Genomic DNA, 19,625 nt, shown 5'->3' with positions numbered 1-19,625 from the left:
AACTTGTGAAGAAAGTTGTTGTGAGTGTGGATTGTGTAGGCACCAGCAGCTTATGAAGAAAGTCGTTGGGTGAATGGATTGTGTAGGCACTAGCAACTTGTGAAGAAAGTTGTTGTGAGTGTGGATTGTGTAGGCACCAGCAGCTTATGAAGAAAGTCTTTGGGTGAATGGATTGTGTAGGCACTAGCAACTTGTGAAGAAAGTTGTTGTGAGTGTGGATTGTGTAGGCACCAGCAGCTTATGAAGAAAGTCGTTGGGTGAGTGGATTGTGTAGGCACTAGCAACTTGTGAAGAAAGTTGTTGTGAGTGTGGATTGTGTAGGCATGGTAAGCATGTGAAGAAAGCCATTGTGAGTGTGGATTGTATGTAAGCCCATGGAAAGTCTCCAGAGTAGAATGGAAGTAGCCATGTGCTAAATAGTCTCTCCTGATGATGAGGTCCCGGTTGACATTACTAAGCAGTTTTGCTAAAGGCAAAGGAAAAGCTGCATTCACTCCTTCAGAAGAAAAAAAATATGGAGATAAAATACCGCGGTTGGAAAAAAAGGTTCTTCAGCAGTGCCTAAGGAGCCTCAACATAAATTGCACTAAAATAGCAGATATACTATTTCTTGTAGTTTGCTGTATCTGTGTGTGTGTGTGTGTGTGTGTGTGTGTGTGTGTGTGTGTGTGTGTGTGTGTGTGTGTGTGTGTGTCTCTTTGTTGAAAAAGGGCTGCAGTTGCTCGGGAAAGAATCTGCTTTTCAAAGAAAAAGTAGAATTAATGTGTACAAGGTAATAGTTCCTTGTAAATGAACATATGGCAAAAATGAGGCATCTGTTCACTGAGAGCATCTTTTGTACATAAATGCATCCTGCCTCCAAGAACACACTAATGAAATGTGTTTGTTACAGCTTAGAAATGTGAAGTTTGGTCTGAGCTGAAGTATTTGTTTCCAGTTTATATCTGTGACTCTTGATTTGTATTCCTGATGCTTGCGGGGGGGGGGGGGGTTCGGTTCAGTCCCCAGACAAGGGGGACAGTGCTTTCCTTTTCTGTTGAGGTGTTTTTGGACCCGTCTGAACAGTGCAGTTCATATTGTTTTAAAATAAAGATTCCCTTTTATAGATACTTAGCAGTTGTCACCAACCTCTCTGTCATTTGAAAGAGTTCTCTGATGCTAAGGTCACCATCACTCGATCTTGCCAGTGTGTGACTTTGTTATTGACAGCTGTGTCAGCTCTGATTGATTGGTGAATGTCACTGCGTCCAGGGTTACTCCAATATATCACTGTTCTTTTATGATGCAGTATTGCTCCTACCTACGACTTAAACTTTGCACACTTTCAAACACCTCTCCTAAGGGAGAGGAACTCCAAGGCCCAGGGACAGAGGTAACTGAAGGTCCTGGCAAATCATGTCCTGAGGGAGTTGCATTGAGGCTTGTAATGATTTCTTTGACTGTGAACCAATCAATGGTCTTCGCATCAGGAGACTCATTAAACAGCGTTTGTGGTATCTGTAACCTAAGTTTAGAGCTGTATTTCAGAGAAAGCAATGACAGCCTTTAATGCCTAATTGACCTCTCTTCTTTGTTTTACTTTTCACATTTGCTTCTGATGCGGTCCCTGATGGCAGCAAACAGCACTTCTCAGCACTCTGAACTTCTGCTCACAGCTTCAGCATCTCAGCCTTGGCAGTTGTTTTAAGGTAAGGACTTCAGTCATCATTGGATACAGACTTAGTGAGCTTTCTCAGTTTTCAGCCTCTTCTCCATTAGGATTAAGTGAAGACATGTTGTTATTAACCTACCTCCTCCCGCCCAGTCAAAACTGTAATAATGATGATTAGTTGCTGTGTATCATTTGCATTCGAGAATGTGATGCCGTACGGCATACTTCTGTTATTCATTTAACCTTGTTTCTTAGTGGTGTAATTACACTGTAAAATGGACAACGGTCTGTGAAAGACCTTTTCATTTTGCTATGACATATTAAAGCAAAGTTGTTTTATTGACATAAACCAAAGATATCTTCTTGGAAGAAAGTAAGTAAGTATGCCCTCATTGTTTTAAAGCTGTTATCTAATCTGGCAGTTTACTTGTTCAAGTTAGCTGTTCACCAGGTTTGTTGACAGATTTTTTTTTTTGGGGGGGGGGGGTGCTGAGAAATTATGTAACTTGTCATTTTCCTTACAATGCTAATTTGGGAATTTTAGGTTTAGCAGGCTCCTGTATGTGTGGCATTCATAATATGTGATATACTGTTTTTGGACACAAATTCACAGCTCCAGAGGGACCTCGTAAACATTTTCTTGAAGTGTTAGAATTTCTGTTTCAAAAAAGTGGCTTTTGAGTCCTTAAAGCCACCAGAATGCCACTGAGATGTCACATTATCACAAAAGATTAGTTTAATACCACCAACAAAACACTAAAGGTTGTTCAGTACCTCTTCAGCATAAAGCAATGCATATTACTGCTGAAGAGTTAAACAAAGAGCACAATCCACAACTGCTGAACTAACATTGAGCAGCACAGTTCATTTTGCATATTTAATATTTGTCTTCCTTTCATTATTTCACTGCTCATTATATGTTTTTCAAATAAATAGTGCCCCGATCACTTACACTTCCTGTTATTTAAATATCTTTTTAGTTGTTATCTCTTACTAAGCCCTTAGTATCTTCAAGCCATGTGTGTTACTTCCACCAACCTATTGTCACCGTCATTTTCTGTGTCTGAGTTTTGTTCATGATGCAGTCTATCAGTGATAACTCCCCTGTTTTCATGTCAGACTAATATTTCAGACCACAGGCCCCAAGTCCCAGACACACAATACACAACCAGGTTCTACAGATCATCATGACATGACGTTGCCTGTTGTGAGCCCAGAAGACAGAAATATTACTGGGAAACAGAATCTGCAACATGCACCCTTGACTGATGCTTTCCATAGCCTGCTATGTGTTACTTTTCATATAGTATAGAGCTGCATCTCCATCCTCTGCCAGCAAACAGTCACTCTGTGTAATATGCCCCCATGCTGTCTTATTTTGCGGGAGGAGGGGACAACACACCTTGTCTTTTTATCTGATCTGCTTAGGGCATCCTTGTGTTAACCTAAGTAAGGTCCAAGATTCAGCCTTCTAGGTGCAGGGATGTACTTTGGTCAGAACCATGACAAACTAGAATCCTTAAACATGTACAGTTACTACTTTGAGTAATAAACAAGTAAATAAATACAATAAATACTCTTAGGCTATAGCTTTCAGTTTCTATACTTTTTATCTTGCAAGTAACACAGTCCGCCTTTCAGACACTACAGCTGGTTGTTGTATACATAAAGCCTTAAGAAGTGATGTGGGGAAGTTATAGCACTACATTTAGAAATGTTTCTGGAGCAAAGGCAAAGTAAAACAGGTCATAATTTCCTGCTGGAGTCTGTAGTCTGTGCTGCTAATATCACAAGGGGATGGAGAATATCATTATCAGTATTACGTTTTCAGCATTCCTTTTATTACCAGACGTTTTAAGTGTACTTGTTTGTGGCTACAGTCCTACTGCACCAGACTTTTTTAGACTAGTAAATTAATAGTATGTTAAGGTGTACAGTATTTCATTGTTGTAAAGTTTGGGTTAAGGAATTTTAACAAGTCTGTACTCTAATTGATCTGATTTACTGTCCATAAAGCAGGATATAGTTGTAGTGAAAGAATTTCATAATGCAACTATTTCCCTTCAGGCTTCCATCCTTCCCCTATACATGCATGCATGCAGTTTCATTAGTATGAGGGGCATCAACTTGAGAAGCAAGTAAATGAAAATTGTCTGAACATTTTTTTTCTGTTTTTAGATCGAGGACTATGACATGGTAGCCAGCATGATTGGTGCCAAGTGCAGAGATCTACGCTCTTTGGATCTGTGGCGATGCAACATTTCTGACAATGGTATTGCCAGTCTGGTGTCTGGCTGCACACTTCTTGAGGAGTTGGACCTCGGTTGGTGTTCGGCACTGCAGAGCAGCACTGGCTGTTTTGTGAACTTGGCTCGCAAGCTTCCTTGGCTACGCAAGATCTACCTCACTGCAAACAGATCTGTTTGTGATACTGACATTGAAGAGCTGGCTGCAAACTGTCCTAACCTACAGCATTTGGATATACTGGGTAAGAAAATACAAGTTCTTTTTTTTCTTATTTTTAATTAAAATTATGAAAGACATATGCAGTCCATGATGCAGTTTGTCCACTGGAAATATATTTTAAATGTTTATTAGTAACTTTGGACGTTGTTACATAGTAACTGATTTGAATGCAACTTCCCGTGCAGAGAGTGTCTGCCTTCATGTTTTTTGCTTAACACAGTTACTCCTTTATACAGACCTTTCATTGTCCCTTTTATCAGATATCCCTATAAATAGCTCAGAACAGGTTTCAAAAAAGCCATATTTTCCTATGTTGCAAGAAAATGGCGTACAGTACTTCAAAATACATGTTGCACTATGTTTATGGGGAAAAAAGTCCACACCTATCACAATTACAGATAAGGAATATTCCACAGCTTCTTTAACTGCAGAAAACTGTGCAAACAAAGATGATGTTCGTTTGAGAAAGGGTCCTTGAGCTAAATTCACAGAGGAAGCCAGCAGTCTTGCAGTGCTAGAAAAATACCATGCAACACTCTAAATTCTTTCCTGGCTACATTCACAAATGGAAAAAAGGTCTTCTGTAAAGTGCAGATAATACACATTGCAGAAACAGTATGACTGTAAAAAATATAGAAGTTCAGATCTACAAGCAAGGAAACTTCTATAGCCAGAGCAGTAGTTACTTCATTATGAATAACAATCTCACCATTGTTTCATTAGTAGGATGATTGAGGCTACCATCCAGTTCATGAGCAGATTATTCAGATAGTGACTTCTTGTCCACAAGCCATACAGCCTGGTAAATACTTGTACCTTTTACGTGGATCTAAGTCCCACTGCTCTTACTGCCAGCTACAGAAGTTCATGTGTTTGCAGCATGTGATGTTCTAGTATAAGTTACATTTACATGCATTGGTACGGTTTGCTACTGTCCAGTGTTTGATTATGTGAATATTTTCTCATGCAGATTGGTTAATCCTAACAAAGTCTGAAATGTGTGGGGGGGTGGCTTATAGGAAGTAGAAAGCTGGTCTATAAATAGTCACAAACCGGTATTTTTTGGAAGACACACGTTTGGTTTAAATTTGTAACTAAATGAATGAATGACAGTGACAAATAAATTACTTAAAATGTGCACCTCTAACAGATGTACAGACTTATCCAGAAAATATGTATGCTTATCAAAAGGGTGAGATCCAATCCTGGGAGCCCCAATACTTCAAAAACTAAATTTTGATTCAGCAGTGAATTCTGAAACTGACTTACAGCTTTACAGTGCTTTTGCAGGGGTGAGAGTGTTCCCCAACCCTTACACACACACACACACACACACACACACACACACACTGTGTGTGTGTATATATATATATATATATATATATATATATATATATATATATATATAAAACCGCGGTGGTGCAGCGGTAGCGTTGTTGCCTCACAGCAAGAGGTTCTCCCGTTCGATTCTCCCCTGGAGCACCTTCTGTGTGGAGTCTGCATGTCCTCCCCGCGGTCGAGTGACGTTCGAAAGACATGCGTAGAATGGGCGTGCCTTCGCTGAAGGTTGGATGTGGAGCTGGCACCTCGGCACCTGTAAAAAATCTACTGCCAATCATTAGCGGACCGGAGTTCTGCTGTGGCGACCCCTAACCGGGAAAAGCCGAAAGAAGAACAAACATATATATATATATATATATATATATATATATATATATATATATATATACACACACATACACACCAACTTTTAGATTACTGTATCTCTGAATAGGAGTAATTCTTCAAGATATTCCCACTTGGACTTAGTACAGTTTCTTCCGTCATAGTTTCATAGTTTCATAGGTTAGTACTAAGCTAACTGCTCTTGCGAGCCATTTTAAGCCTAGCCAATTATCCCTTGTGAGACTCAAACCCTGCACCTTGTGTTTGTTAGGCAAACACCTTAACCATTAGGCCACCCTCCCAACCCAGTTCTTTCAGTTCTGCTGTTCTGAGGATCACATAAATGTTCCTTGGAATTTCACTAGGGACTTGAAGGTTTCATTAGCCTGCTACCTGTAGCCCTATTGGGTAAAGCAAGCTGCATTAACCCCCAGTACTGTAACACGTCCATTTGACAGTCTACCACCCTGAAATCCTAGTTGCAGATGTAGTGCCTCCTCATTTGTTTAGCTGCAGTACACTATTGCTACCCAGCTGTCCCAACACAGTCACAAAACTTCTCCTGTACATGTCCCACAGATACTTGTAAGAAGTCACCTTGTGCCCTCCTACTGTAACAGACACAAAATTTTGAGGAGAAGCCCAGCATAGACCCAAGACACACTAGAGAGATTATATCCTTCTTCTGTTTGCCTGGAAATGCCTTGGGATCCCACAAGATGAGTGGAGGCTGTTGCTAGGAATAAGAATATCTGGTAATACTCCACTAATTTTGTTTTCACCATGACTCTCACCAGGACAAGTAACTTACAAAATGTATGTTTGTGGATGTATGTATATTGTCTGTGTTTACATTTCTGTGTTGTTCCTGGAATGGGATACATATCAATGTATGTGTGTATACAGTGGTTTTCTGATTGAGGAAAAAAATGTCTGAACCACCTCCCCTCACTTCATACACTTTCTATAGTATCCTTTGACTAAGTGGGTTTTATTCAGACACTCTGTGTAATGTGTTACATTTGATTTTTCATCCTTTGAACTAAGACTGTAATAAAATTCACATCCACACACTTTCCTTATACTGACTTTTTGTACTCTGACACATATCTGTTTCTTTGCAAAGTACAAACAATGCAGACATTTATGAATTTTGTGGTTTGACTGTTTTTATTAGGCGCCATCATTCCTTTAGTACCCTCAAGTTTACGTTTTTTTAGAAGCTGAGCCATTTTCCTCTAGTGGGACCTCTGTTGGAACCTTCCTATTTTCTTGCTATTGTTGTGCCTTTTCATTTTAATCTCAGTTTATATGCACCATTTTTTCACATCTGAAGAGAGGGGGAGAGAGAGAAAATGCTTACAATAGTTTTTTTAAGATATTGTGAAGTATTTGCATTTATATTCCTTCATGTTCTACTTATATTTGCAGTCTGCCCTGCACATTTTATGATGTCAAGACTTGTCAGTTCATTTTGTCAGATAATGTGGAACTTTTAAGATGACCTGTATATGGATTTTGCACCTTCACTCCCAGTGAATTGTAAGGGGTGAATTTCCATGTTTCCATTCCAAGCCCATACTTTACTGTGTGTTGCTGAGCAGATAACGATGTGTGCTTTTGCCCTCCCACTGTTTTGCAGGATACAGTGAAAAATGTATTCCCCATTTATACTGAAATTTTTCCATGTAAGTTTATCCCATGCTTATAGCTGCACAGGCATCAGTAGATTCCCCTCCACAAATGTAAACAAAACACTGTTTAATACTTCCGCAAGACTAAGCGCTTTCACCTTTCATCACATAGCCTTCTTCACAGTCATTGTGAACAAACAGTTCCCCTTGTTTGAAATAAGTGTAAAGGTCACATGTAACCAGTCAAAATTCTCCCCTAATACAAATGAAATCAACATTTAAAAAGACATGACTTATATAGTATGTATTGTGTACACCACAGTTTTCCAACTGAAAAACCTTGCATACTTTCCAAACTTACTGAATAAAAACTTTTCCATAACTTTAAACATTTCTGTACATTTTGTTGTGTTATAAAACACAAACTTTTGTTCTTCACATTTTAAATATGATTAGACCTTTGTTTCAGAGTAGGTACCATATTAATGCTGTCATTCAAACCTTACATTGCAGTAGGATTTACCCTTAATTGCCATGTTGTTTCCCTTGCCTCTACTTCCAGGTTGAAGTCACCTACTCTCTCATTCTTTTGTACCCTATCAGTAACAAAAAAGATGACTCTCCTAAAATTAGGGCACTTGGTACTGTGAATGTACAAAGCATTATGCAGGTCCTTATTCTTGATGGACCTGATGTGTTCACCTATTCTATCCCTTAACCGTAAAACGCTGGGCATGACGTACACGTGGCAAGGTACACCGATTTCTGAGAGTTGCAGTTGCATCTCCCTGGACATTATTATTTTTCTTATTTTGTTCTTTGTTTGTGGCCTGTTGGCTTGGAAAAGACATTTTATCAATAGATTCCCCATCCACGTAAAACAGAGTTCATCCTTGGGAAACCTTGATAATTGGATGGGAAATTCTAAATTTACCTCTGGTCTGGCCATCATCTTCCTTATGAACAAAGGCCATCAATAAGAAATGTATTATCGTAACTAACACACACACACACACACACACACACACACACACACACACACACACACACACACACACAAATCTTTAGTTACTTCCCTACTAACAAACCTATAATGTCATGGCTTGTGAACGTATAATTTTTTATCTCATTCTGAGCAGATGTGTGTTTCATACGACATTAAACAGTATGCTGTATACTTATTTCATTATATGCCACCATTTCACATAATCTGTAACACTGAAAGAACTGTAACTTAGCATGTTGTTTCATTTGTCCAGTGGTGTGTAAACATCTGTGAAGAGCAGAGTACACTATGCCATATTATTTATCAGTCTGTTTCATTGGCCAAGGAACTAGATATGTATGAATGCATGTGATAGGGTTGAGGTTACTAGAGATTTGAGCAGAGACACTTCAAACCATGCAGCTTAAGGAGCTACAATACTCCACATTTTTTGCTCACCTGCTTTCCTGCTTTATCTATTTAGGTAGCTTAGGTGACCAGAAGTTATTAAGGAATCAGGTTGATATTGTTAAATCAGGAGCTCCTGCTGCTTGGTAAGCAAATGAGGAAGTGTTGCATCTCTATCTATCTATATGGATCTACTGAAATTACTTCAGCAGATCAGTGTTAGAAAACTTTGTCAAAAATGATTTAAAAATTGATGTAACAGTCTGTGTGCTTCTAGAAATAACATAGGAGCATGCAAATTAAACACAATGCTTGCTGGGGACAAGCTTCCTCTGCATCCCTCTACACCCTGCTAATTAAATATGCTAACTGCAAGATCACACAATCCTGGAGAATGGGTCTATTCCCCAACCCTAATATAATTGGGATCCCTGAAAAAGATCTAAGCCTAAAGAAGATAAACTAAAATAACATACAAGATAATATCAATAACATTATTTGCCTCCTCTCAGACAAAAATCTTAGAACATGCAAATAAAAAAATAACGAGATTTTCATTTGGAGTGTTTTGGGGTTTGATGTTTGTGCGAGATCAGTAGAATGCTGTGGCTGGGGTATATGCTTCTTCTCCAGTATTGTGTGATCTTAGAGTTGGTATATTTAATAAGCAAGCAGTGGGGAGCCCCCCCCCCCCCATCCTGTGTGGTTAAGAGATTTTGTGTGGGTGGAAGGAAATGCTGCTGTCAGTGTTATTTTGTTGACTATTTTAGGTTTAGATCTTTTTTAGCAGACCTATATATATATATATATATATATATATATATATATATATATATATATATATATATTCACTTTACATGCTCGAAATTCTGAAATATCGAATTTCAGAATCTCGAGCCCATAAAGTGGAAATCCTAAAAGATCGAAAACCCAGAAGTGCGAAATTCAACATCTCGCATTTCGGAGATGTTGAATTAGCGGTTCTGGTGCTGCGCTGTGTTCATGGATTCAGGTAAGTGTTTATGTTTTAAGGGTTTTGGGTAGGGGCTGTAGTGTGTGTTAGTGTGTTTTGTTACTGTGATGTGTGTGTGCGAGGGGAATGTAGCTTGTGTGGTGGTGTTTCGTGTGTTTGTGTATATAGTGCGACCTTGGAGTTAGTATATTTAAGTAGGGGGTGTGTGGGGGCCCCCCTGCTTGTATGTAGGATAGGGTTGTGTGTTTGTGTGTGGGGAGGAAGGTGTGTGTATGTGTATAGCATAGAAGTCGCAATTTTGAATTTCCCGCTTCTGAGTTTTCTATCTTTTAGGATTTCCACTTTATGGGCTTGAGATTCTGAAATTCGATATTTCAGAATTTCGAGCATCTAAAGTGAATCCATATAGATATATATATATATATATATATATATATATATATATATATATATATATATATATATACATGTGTGTGTACACATTAAACAGGTGACATAATGTTTCTTTCTGCCACCATATCATATTTGCTGGTGTAATAGAAAGGCTTTGTTTGCACTGTTAAACTGAGATTTTTTTCTTACAAGATGTACACTTGTATTTATTTTTTTTCTTTGTAAAGTATATCATAATTGATGCAGATTTTGTGATTTTTTTAAATTTTCCTTCAACAGGAACAAGGTTGGTCAGTCCAGCATCCTTACGAAAACTGCTGCAGTCCTGTGTGGAGCTGTCACTGCTTGACATCTCCTTCTGCTCACAAATTGATACCAAAGTTGTACAGGAGTTTAATGCAGAATTTCCACATGTCGCAATCAAAAAAAGTTTCACACATTGACTGTGCCTTCCTTCTCCAACTGCTGGCTGCTGTTTGTGTGACTTTTAGATGGGCTTTGTCTCTCTGTACAAGGAAGAGTCATGCACCTTATGCTATAACTCTTTTTCAGAAGTACTGTTGCAGCCAGATACTGTGACCATAGCAATACTTAAAAACTTAGCAGTTTATGAAGTTGGTATGTGCTTACCTTGAGCTAGTTTTGTTAATTTCATTAAGTGACTGAATTTATAATTTGCATCTGAAATCCGTGCAGACAAAACTTGTGGTATGGCTGTAACCTGAGAGCATTTTGCAGTCTAGCATCCATTAACGGCTTCTTCATGATTCTTGTATCCATTTCAGCCTCACATTAACTACACATATATGAAACTGAAATTTGCACCAGCAATTTTCTATCACCAGGCTATTCGAATTTCAGGAGTGAGGGAATATACATCTTGCATTTTTTTTTCTTAATGGCATACAGCAGTTTTCCCTTATTTGCCCACTAAATAGATGGTGCTAAACTGATGACTGCATTGATAAAAAGTCTGACAGCTTAAAAAGGTTGGTTGTGTATGTTGGTCTTGTGCCTTAAACAGCTGCTGCCATCTCAGGGAATCTTTGTAAACTGTAATACTGAGCGGTAAAACAGTTTGTATTTTTTTGTATCGTTTCATTTATTTAAAACCAACGATATTTGTAAGATCATGAAATGATTATCTTTTTCATCTAAAGTTCTTCCATGTCATAGTCCTAAAAATGAACTCCATTTTCATGAATGTCACTGTTCCTAGCAGTGTACATTAGTGTTACATTTCTACAGTGATATGTAAGCTAGAATGGCACAACTCTGAAGACACAACAGTCCTTTGTCAAAATTATGCTAATCATTAGTGATTGTTATATCTCTTCTGTAGCAGATTGTTGGCATGGTGACTAAAATTCATATATACTACCATGTTCCCTAACCTGTACATGAGGCATTTTAGGTTGGCACATCATAAGGTATTCAAAAGTGAAAGAGGCTCAGACTCTTCTAAAAGTGCTACATTTTCTGCATCCTGGTACTTCTGTGGCTGTGAGTAAAATGTGGTACTTTGGTACTTAGGGAACATTAACAACTTTGGCAAATGTTAAAACAATTTTAACTAGCAGTAATCTGGTTAATTGATCCCTGCCTATTAATTTGTCAAATGCAGTTAAAGAAAGAAGTAAGGTTTACTTGTGGACACAGTGGGTAGTATTCCTTCGGAGTCAAAAATCTCTGTAGTGCCAGTTCCCTACACAGGTACTGTGCTTTATTATACTCAGCCAGTGCCTCACTGTTTTCTTTACAAGTGTGAAACTGTACTTGATTGACTAAGTAGCTGTGTAAGCTCTGTACTAGCAAAGTGCTTCACTGAACTGGTGCACTTTAACATGCATCCTTGGCTGTGGAAATCACATCCTGTAAATGCATTACTTGCACTGAAACTTTGTTTCTTCAATGTCACAACTTCTCACAGGCTTTTTCCAGCTATTACAAGCTCTGTATGTTTGGTGAACCGAATACTGTATTTTAATCCTGAATTATTCCATAAAATGCTTGACTTACTGAGTATTTAGACAGCAGCATGTGCTTTTTTCTTTTTTATGTCACAGTATGGCAAATGTTCATGAATGCATGCAACATGATAGGCCCCTTATTGTACCAGTAATAGTAATGATGATTTTAAGTTTATATAACATTAAGTTAATGTCTGGAACTCTTTATCTTAAAAAAATTGTCTTTCTCAGTTTTAAATTATCATGAAATATATTGCATATTGTATAGTGTGGACACTCAGCATTTTGCATTTCTTTTAAAATTCGGTGTATTGAAATTTTTCTTTACATTAAGGGTTCTTACTCTTCATTTGCTGTTGTATATGGTAGCTTAATTAATTTATAAGTGGTAGGGCTTAATTAATTTATAAGTGGTAGGGTTGAAAGTTTAATTTTCAAGAAATTGACTCTTTTACTTTTGTATACAAGTAAAGTTTCTGCAGCACAGAATTAGTTGTGTTCAGAAACTACGACAGAGATGAGCTTTAAATGACTTAGTGGTTTCTGTCACAGTCTGCACAGAATGCCCAATACATTTTATTTCTCTTAAAACCTTCAACATTTATTAGTTCAGTCCTGTAGTATAACATTTTCTAATGCATACATGCATTTCATTTGCTGATACGAAAATAGATACTGGGACTTGCTTTCAAGACTTCATCTAAATTTTATTTTTCTAGTTTTGATGTGATATCTAAAGCCTAATATGGCTGAATGATATATAAACAGCTAAGCTGACTGTATCATTTGACCCTGGTAACAATTGCACTATGTTTTATACACACTGCTTCATTCTTTTAGTATTAGTGAGAATTGCACTTGATTCTGCAATTTATTTATTGCAATTATTAAACCAGAAGGTACTTCAGTTACTGCCTGTGCATGTTTGAGTTGCAAAAAAAAAAAATAGTTATGACTCACCTACTTATTCAAAATATTTATTTTAAAAATATTTCATTGCTTAGAGAAATTACACATTATATATATTTCTAAATCCCTATAAATTATGTATAATTTAATTTCATGCATAATGGTTGCATTGTCTTAAGATCTGAAATATATTGCATATTATAATCTACCTCCTATTTATATTCAGCTGTATTTGTGATTAGGATATTTCCTCTTCATAGTCTCCAGTTCTGCCTGCTTTGGTGATCTCAGATTCCTCACTTATGACACTAGTATACTATGGTTAGCATTAACTAGTTAGTGTTTTATCCAGAGCATCTAATCCCCCAGTCCCCCATACCTGTTTTTTTTTTCTTTCTGTCACTCATTTTCTTATTTATATTTTCGCACTTATTTTACATTGCTATCTGAAGTGAAACCATTTTTTACTTCTTCTAGCATATTAAACAGTGGACCAGCATTTTATTTTTCTTTTGTTCACACTTTTACCATCATGAATTTATGTTAGAAAAATTCTCACTTCTGACTTTCTTTGTATCCTTCTTATAATGTCTGAAAACCTTTTGAGGTGTATGTCTGATACGTGGTCGCAGTTCTGAAAGAACTATGTTATATTTAATTCTCAACTTGCTCAGTTTGTCTGTAGCACTTAAAAAGATGAATTAAAACACCTGCAGAATGGTTCTATCAGTCTATGAAATGAACTCTGATATAATAACATAAGCAGTGATGAATGTCTAGTTACAGGATTACTTTTAACTTTAAGCATGGCAGCGGTTTAGTTATCATTGAAGATATATGATTAAATAATACATATAATGTGTGGCTGTCAGGTATGGTAATTATACTGAATATTTTAGGATGAACAAAATGCATTAACAAATGAAGCTTTGTAATACCACGTTAGATGATATCCAGGTCACTAGAGCATATTTTAGGACAGCTGCCTCACTGCAGAAGGAGACAGTTGTTTACTTGTCATGTTTACAGTCTCAGTAAAAAAAGTGATGATCTAAAAATTAACAGTAATTAATTAGTAAAAATTATATCAGTTTAATCTTTTTTTTCTATAATTGATATTTACTAGTTGCATTGTACTTTTATTGCAGTCACCTTGCATTGCTTTACTATACTGTACTACAAATTTCAAATAGAAATATTTGGTCTTAAACTGAAGTAAACTTACATGTGGAATTTATTAAAAATATTGCTACAGAAGTTTTTTTTAAATCACATTTTTAACGCTATATTTTGTGTACTCTTTACCATGAATTTATCATTTATTTTCCTTATAGTCACATCTGAGAAAAATGAAGTTCTGAGCACACAGCACAGCGTTATTTATTAGTGGCACTGTGTTTTCTTTTTTACACTCTGATGCTGCATCACTTTGCTGATGTTTGTCTTAGCATTCTCAAAACTAAATGTCACAGGTTTTGCTTGAAATGATCACCAGCATGTCGTGTTTTACTGTATGCTGCCACAAATGCATACTGTCCCCTTTACATTGCAGCTTTATAACACAGGGATACCTTAAATTCTGAAAGTATATACCTTAACAGAAGAAGCATCATTGCAAATTCTGACCATCTTAGATTGAGTCCATGGTTGCTGATCAATCAAAAATATGCTTAGTATTTAAAATACTTGGAATGATTCTTATATAAATAAAATTAATGCTAAAGAATATATATATATATATATATATATATATATATATATATATATATATATATATATATATATATATATATATATATGAGGAATGTTTGGCCACCTAACAGAATGCATCTGTCTTAATCATCTGCATTTGTTTGCCTGCTGTTTTTTACATCACAGATCACTGTTGTGAGACTGCTAAGAGCTCATAAGTGGAACATTGTGGTAAAAACAAGAAACCAGAAGCTTTTCTGCTGGTGCTCTTAAATGATCACTAGAATATGTTGTGTTGTATGCACTCACAATACATTAAGTGGGGAATGTAAGAATATTGCCACTTTAGTGTTTAAACTGAATTATTTGTGCTTACTGTGACATGTAGAGTCTGGAGTAGAACTGTCCAGATGTCCTTCTGATAGCAGTTTATCATGTGTAATCACACAAAACAGCTCCCAGATGATCAGAGGCTGTGTAGCTAAATATAATTCTATCATCTTAGTCATATTTACACATTTGCACATGTTCCCACTTTTTTTTCCTACCACTGCTTAGATGTTTCTATAAAAGCATGTTGTAGTTTTATGAACTTTCGTTGTGATAGCTCGACTAACCCAGACTGCTAACTGAGGCTGTACTTTGCATTCTCCATCTGCTCTTAGGCTATAGTGACATTTTAGGTGTTAACACCTACTTCATTTCTAGTTTTATTTATAATACCTAAAAAAATGTCTTTCTTGAATTTCAGATTGAGGCCTTTTTCTCTTTTTGCACAACTGAGTTCTGGTTTATCAGTGCAAACCTTGCCATGTTCATGTTTTATTTGGTAGCACCCCCCCCCCCACAGATTTTATATTTTTTTACTAAGGTGTTACTTGCCGCTTATGTTATTATGATACAGCACATGCACTCCACCTCCATCCAGCTTTATGACTTTTGCACAGACTTATTTGCTTAGATCACAGGATTAGTCAGAAGTGTCTGGTCTCAGATTTACTGTTTTCTTAGTTTGTAACTAGCTTGGATGGATATTTTCAGTAATTAAAATAGTATACTGAAATACAGTACAACACAATGTGGTTCCATTTTTTAATAAGGTATCAGGAACATATTGCATCAGTGTAGAATTTTGAGTACAGTAAAAGCATAGCCACATACAGGGGTTCACATATCAAGTTTTTTTTTTGGATGCATGCTTTGTTTGTATTTCATTATCGGCTAGAATAATTTGTTTTCAAAAACTACAAGGAAGAGCTTTAATTCTGTCGCAGTCTGCACTGAATGCCCAGTACATTGTATTTCTCTTACATGGAGTTTGTATTATTTCCATCCTGTAGTGTAACATTTTCTAATGTATACATGAATTTAATTTTTTTTTCAAATGAAAATAGTTACAAGAATTCACTCTCACAAATGTGAAACTATACTTGAAACTGCTAATAAGCTGTCATTCAGAAGTCCCATTCAGTACATTCTTGCTGTTGTTTCTGTGGGATATGTAAAGTGTCTGCAGTAGTTGTTATTGTTTAGACTGCTTAATGAAAGAGCTGTTCATTACATTTGTCTCACCTTATTCTGCATGGTTTATGGTCCAGTAGGCTACTTCTAGTAACAACAGTGCGTCATTGTAATGCATATAAAATGTGATGTCTGTAACATTGTTTACACTTCCTTTGGGTTAATGAGGTACGATGCCTTATTTGTGTGTATACATGCATGCACATACGCTTGTATACAGAGACACACACACACAAACATTTTTATGCATGTTTGTTACAGCTGTGATGTATTTATTAAAGTGAAAATGTTGCTTTCTAAACAGTGGGGATTGATTAGAGCTTAGACTATGTTTTTAAACAAAAAAATGATTGCTCTCTCTACTTCCTCAGCACATTTTATTATCAGAATTGAGCAGTTAATACTGCAAGATTTTTAGTAGTTAAATATTAGAAAGTGTACAGGTCATCTTTTGTATAAATACTTTATAAAAATAAACCCAAAGTATCCTAGTCATGATATGTTATTTTTTATGCATTTGATATTACCCATGTACAGTGTTTCTAGCAAAAGATATGTTCATAATTTTATCTGTCACAATTACATAAAGCAACTTTGTTTGACCATTGCAATTTTTCGTTTGTAGCAGAGTACACTGCACTCTTTAACATTTTTTGAAGTGACATATTTGTTTGTTCCTTTTTATATCAATCATTCTTCAGGTTTTGTAATCTTTGTGAGCCATAATTCTGGATCCAGAGCAAAGATAAGGCAATGTGTTCTGCAGCAGAGACATTTCTTGCTAATACCAATGGCGCAGAGGTGTAAATGCTGCCATTGCAGTCTGGATCAGGACACAGTTGTCTTTGCACTTTTCTCATGTCTCTAACCATTCTGGACACATATCATAGGAGTATTAATCCCTTAATTACACACAACACTGTTTATTCAGGTCATCACCACATAATCCGATGCTATGCCCTTAATTTCCCCACGTGGCAGCATTTGCACCTAGTTTCCCAGTTCTGTATTATATTGTAAATTTAAATATCCAGCTTTCAATATTTTTTTCATTTTTTCCCTTTCTGGACCTTGACAAAATTAAGCAATTAGACATGGAGGCAAAGGCTACTGTACCTATATGTCCTGATTTCTTTAAGAAACTACCGTATTTTGAGTATCACTTGTGATAGAGATATATGCAATACCTGTTTTCTGTCAGGTACCATACATAAAACAGTGAAGGTATATTCCTGTTATGTCTCAATAAAAATCTTCATTAGGTGTGGTATACCAGTTTGCAGGAATAGAATTGTTTTCAGAACTCCATCCTAGTACCGTGCAATCTAAAATTAACCAAACCTGCTCAGTCCTTCCTCAGGAAGGCATTACTGGATGGGCAGTGTATGTTCATGATACAGCAAAGAAGACCTTTCAAAATGTCTATCATTCAAGCCAACAGGTGTCCAGATCTACTTAAAACAAAACGCTCTGTTGTAGTTAACCCCTTCCATATCAAAACAGTCGGTTGATTGCTAGGACAAACCATTCTTCCCCTCTGGAGAAAGCTTTTCATTCTGCCTCATATGTAAGGAGGAGTTGTCATAATGACTTCCTAGGAAATCTGCACACAGACACACACACACACACACACACACACACACACACACACACACACACACACACACACAGAGAAGTGGGCATAATGGGTTCCAATGATATCTGTGCATGTTTTATATACGTGTGTGTGTGTGTGTGTGTGTGTGTGTGTGTGTGTGTGTGTGTGTGTGTGTGTGTGTGTGTGTGTGTGTGTGTGTGTGTGTGTGTGTGTGTGTGTGTGTGTATATGTAGTATAAATAAAGAGAACTGGGCATAATGGATTCCTAAGATATCTATATGTTATGTGCTACAGTTAATTAGGTTCCAGGCTGTCTCAGTGGCCTGAAACATCTGCTGTTTTTCCATTAATCCTGTAAGGGGTAGTTGCTCTGGGTCTGCTGTCTGTTCACTTTTTCTGTAACAATATTCGTATTTGTACTATATTTCATATATATATATTTATATATAGTGGGATAGAGCTGATGTTCATGGAAAAGGCTAAGATGTAGTGAAGCTTATGGCGTTGCACTAGGTGCACTAGGTTTAAAATTGGCAGAGTAGATGGATATGGCACTATAGACTGACATCACAAAATGTTGAGCCTTTGCTTACCTGCTTCCCTCTCAGTCCAGGTGTGTAATTTGCAATGTAGATCAGAGTAAAGAGTGATCTTTTTTCTGTTCTTTCATTTCCCATGATACTTTAGTGCAGTGACATATACCAGTAGTAAACATGCATGTATCATTGTTCCATCATACTCCCCCCTACACACACACACACACACACACACACACACACACACACACACACACACACACACACACGCACACCTTTGCATGTCCCCAAACATTAGGGAGAATTGCTATGCATCTGACCTCTGACATCTCCTAGGAACTGGTTATGCTTCAGTACTCATCTCGTGGAGTGGGACAGCCTGAGAGATGCTCAACTTGTGTCTCTTAGGCAGATCTGACAGTGTTTGGGTTCATTCCAGAGCCTGTAAACAACCATCATATAGATGTTTCTGCACTTGAAATTAAGCTCACTCCAAAAATAATAATCTCTCAGATTTTGAAAAAAAAAACACATTGGTGGTTATAATTTTTACAGTCACACTGAAAATAATCTGAAAGGAATTGAGTATTATTAAGTGTAATAAAACTAAGAAAACAGCAGATGCGTTTGCAGGTTTGTTGGTAAGTACTAGGCAATTGGTCTGCAGACCATTACAGGTCTAGGCAAGTCTTTTTTCCTCATTTTGTCCTGCTCCCCTAGAGGAGAGCATGCGAGCCCTACACCTATGATTGCCTTTTTCTCCACTCTGCAGATATGTCATGTTTCTCCTAAAATGGCTTCTTTGTGAAGTACATGATGTTTTGTATAAATGCCGAGCTGCGGACTAGGAAAACACTTCTTGCTGTTCTTTTTTTCTTTTGTCAGCCTGTCCCAGTCACACACATGGCTGACACATGTCAGCTCTTTTTTTTTTCCCTTCCTGTAGGGGCAAACTGATTACAGCAATGCTACGGGTAGATTCTCTGTTTTCCGGATTTGTTTTAACCTGACTTTTAATTTTTTTTTTTTTTTTTTTTTTTTTTTACTATGCGCACACAACCCTACTACCCCTGGATTGACTTCTGCTATTCTATTCCCAGGGTTTCCACTAGATCCCTATCATAATCTGAGCTGACTGTGTGCCGCAGCTGTTTCTGTGTTCAGTTTTCCTTTTAGTTGGTTTGGAAGAGTGGCTGCTGTTTTACTCCAGGGAAGTAATATTGGC

The 19,625-nt window shown here is 37.0% G+C and overlaps 1 protein-coding gene across 1 annotated transcript in view; it reads left to right on the top strand.

The window, feature by feature from the left end:
- Positions 1–14,291, top strand: part of FBXL4 (F-box and leucine rich repeat protein 4) — an 804,154-nt gene extending 789,863 nt beyond the window's left edge. The window contains exons 5-7 of the mRNA XM_044065796.1: positions 1,617–1,688; positions 3,830–4,139; positions 10,455–14,291. Of these exons, the coding sequence (XP_043921731.1) occupies positions 1,617–1,688; positions 3,830–4,139; positions 10,455–10,618 (546 nt within the window). The 3' untranslated portion in view covers positions 10,619–14,291. The remainder of the gene's footprint in view (positions 1–1,616; positions 1,689–3,829; positions 4,140–10,454) is intronic.
- The last annotated feature ends 5,334 nt before the right edge of the window (positions 14,292–19,625 follow it).

Source organism: Protopterus annectens, chromosome 1.part0, assembly GCF_019279795.1.
Source record: "Protopterus annectens isolate FY-2018-M chromosome 1.part0, PAN1.0, whole genome shotgun sequence".
NCBI lineage: Eukaryota > Metazoa > Chordata > Ceratodontiformes > Protopteridae > Protopterus > Protopterus annectens.
This window is presented reverse-complemented; position numbering and strand designations above follow the sequence as displayed.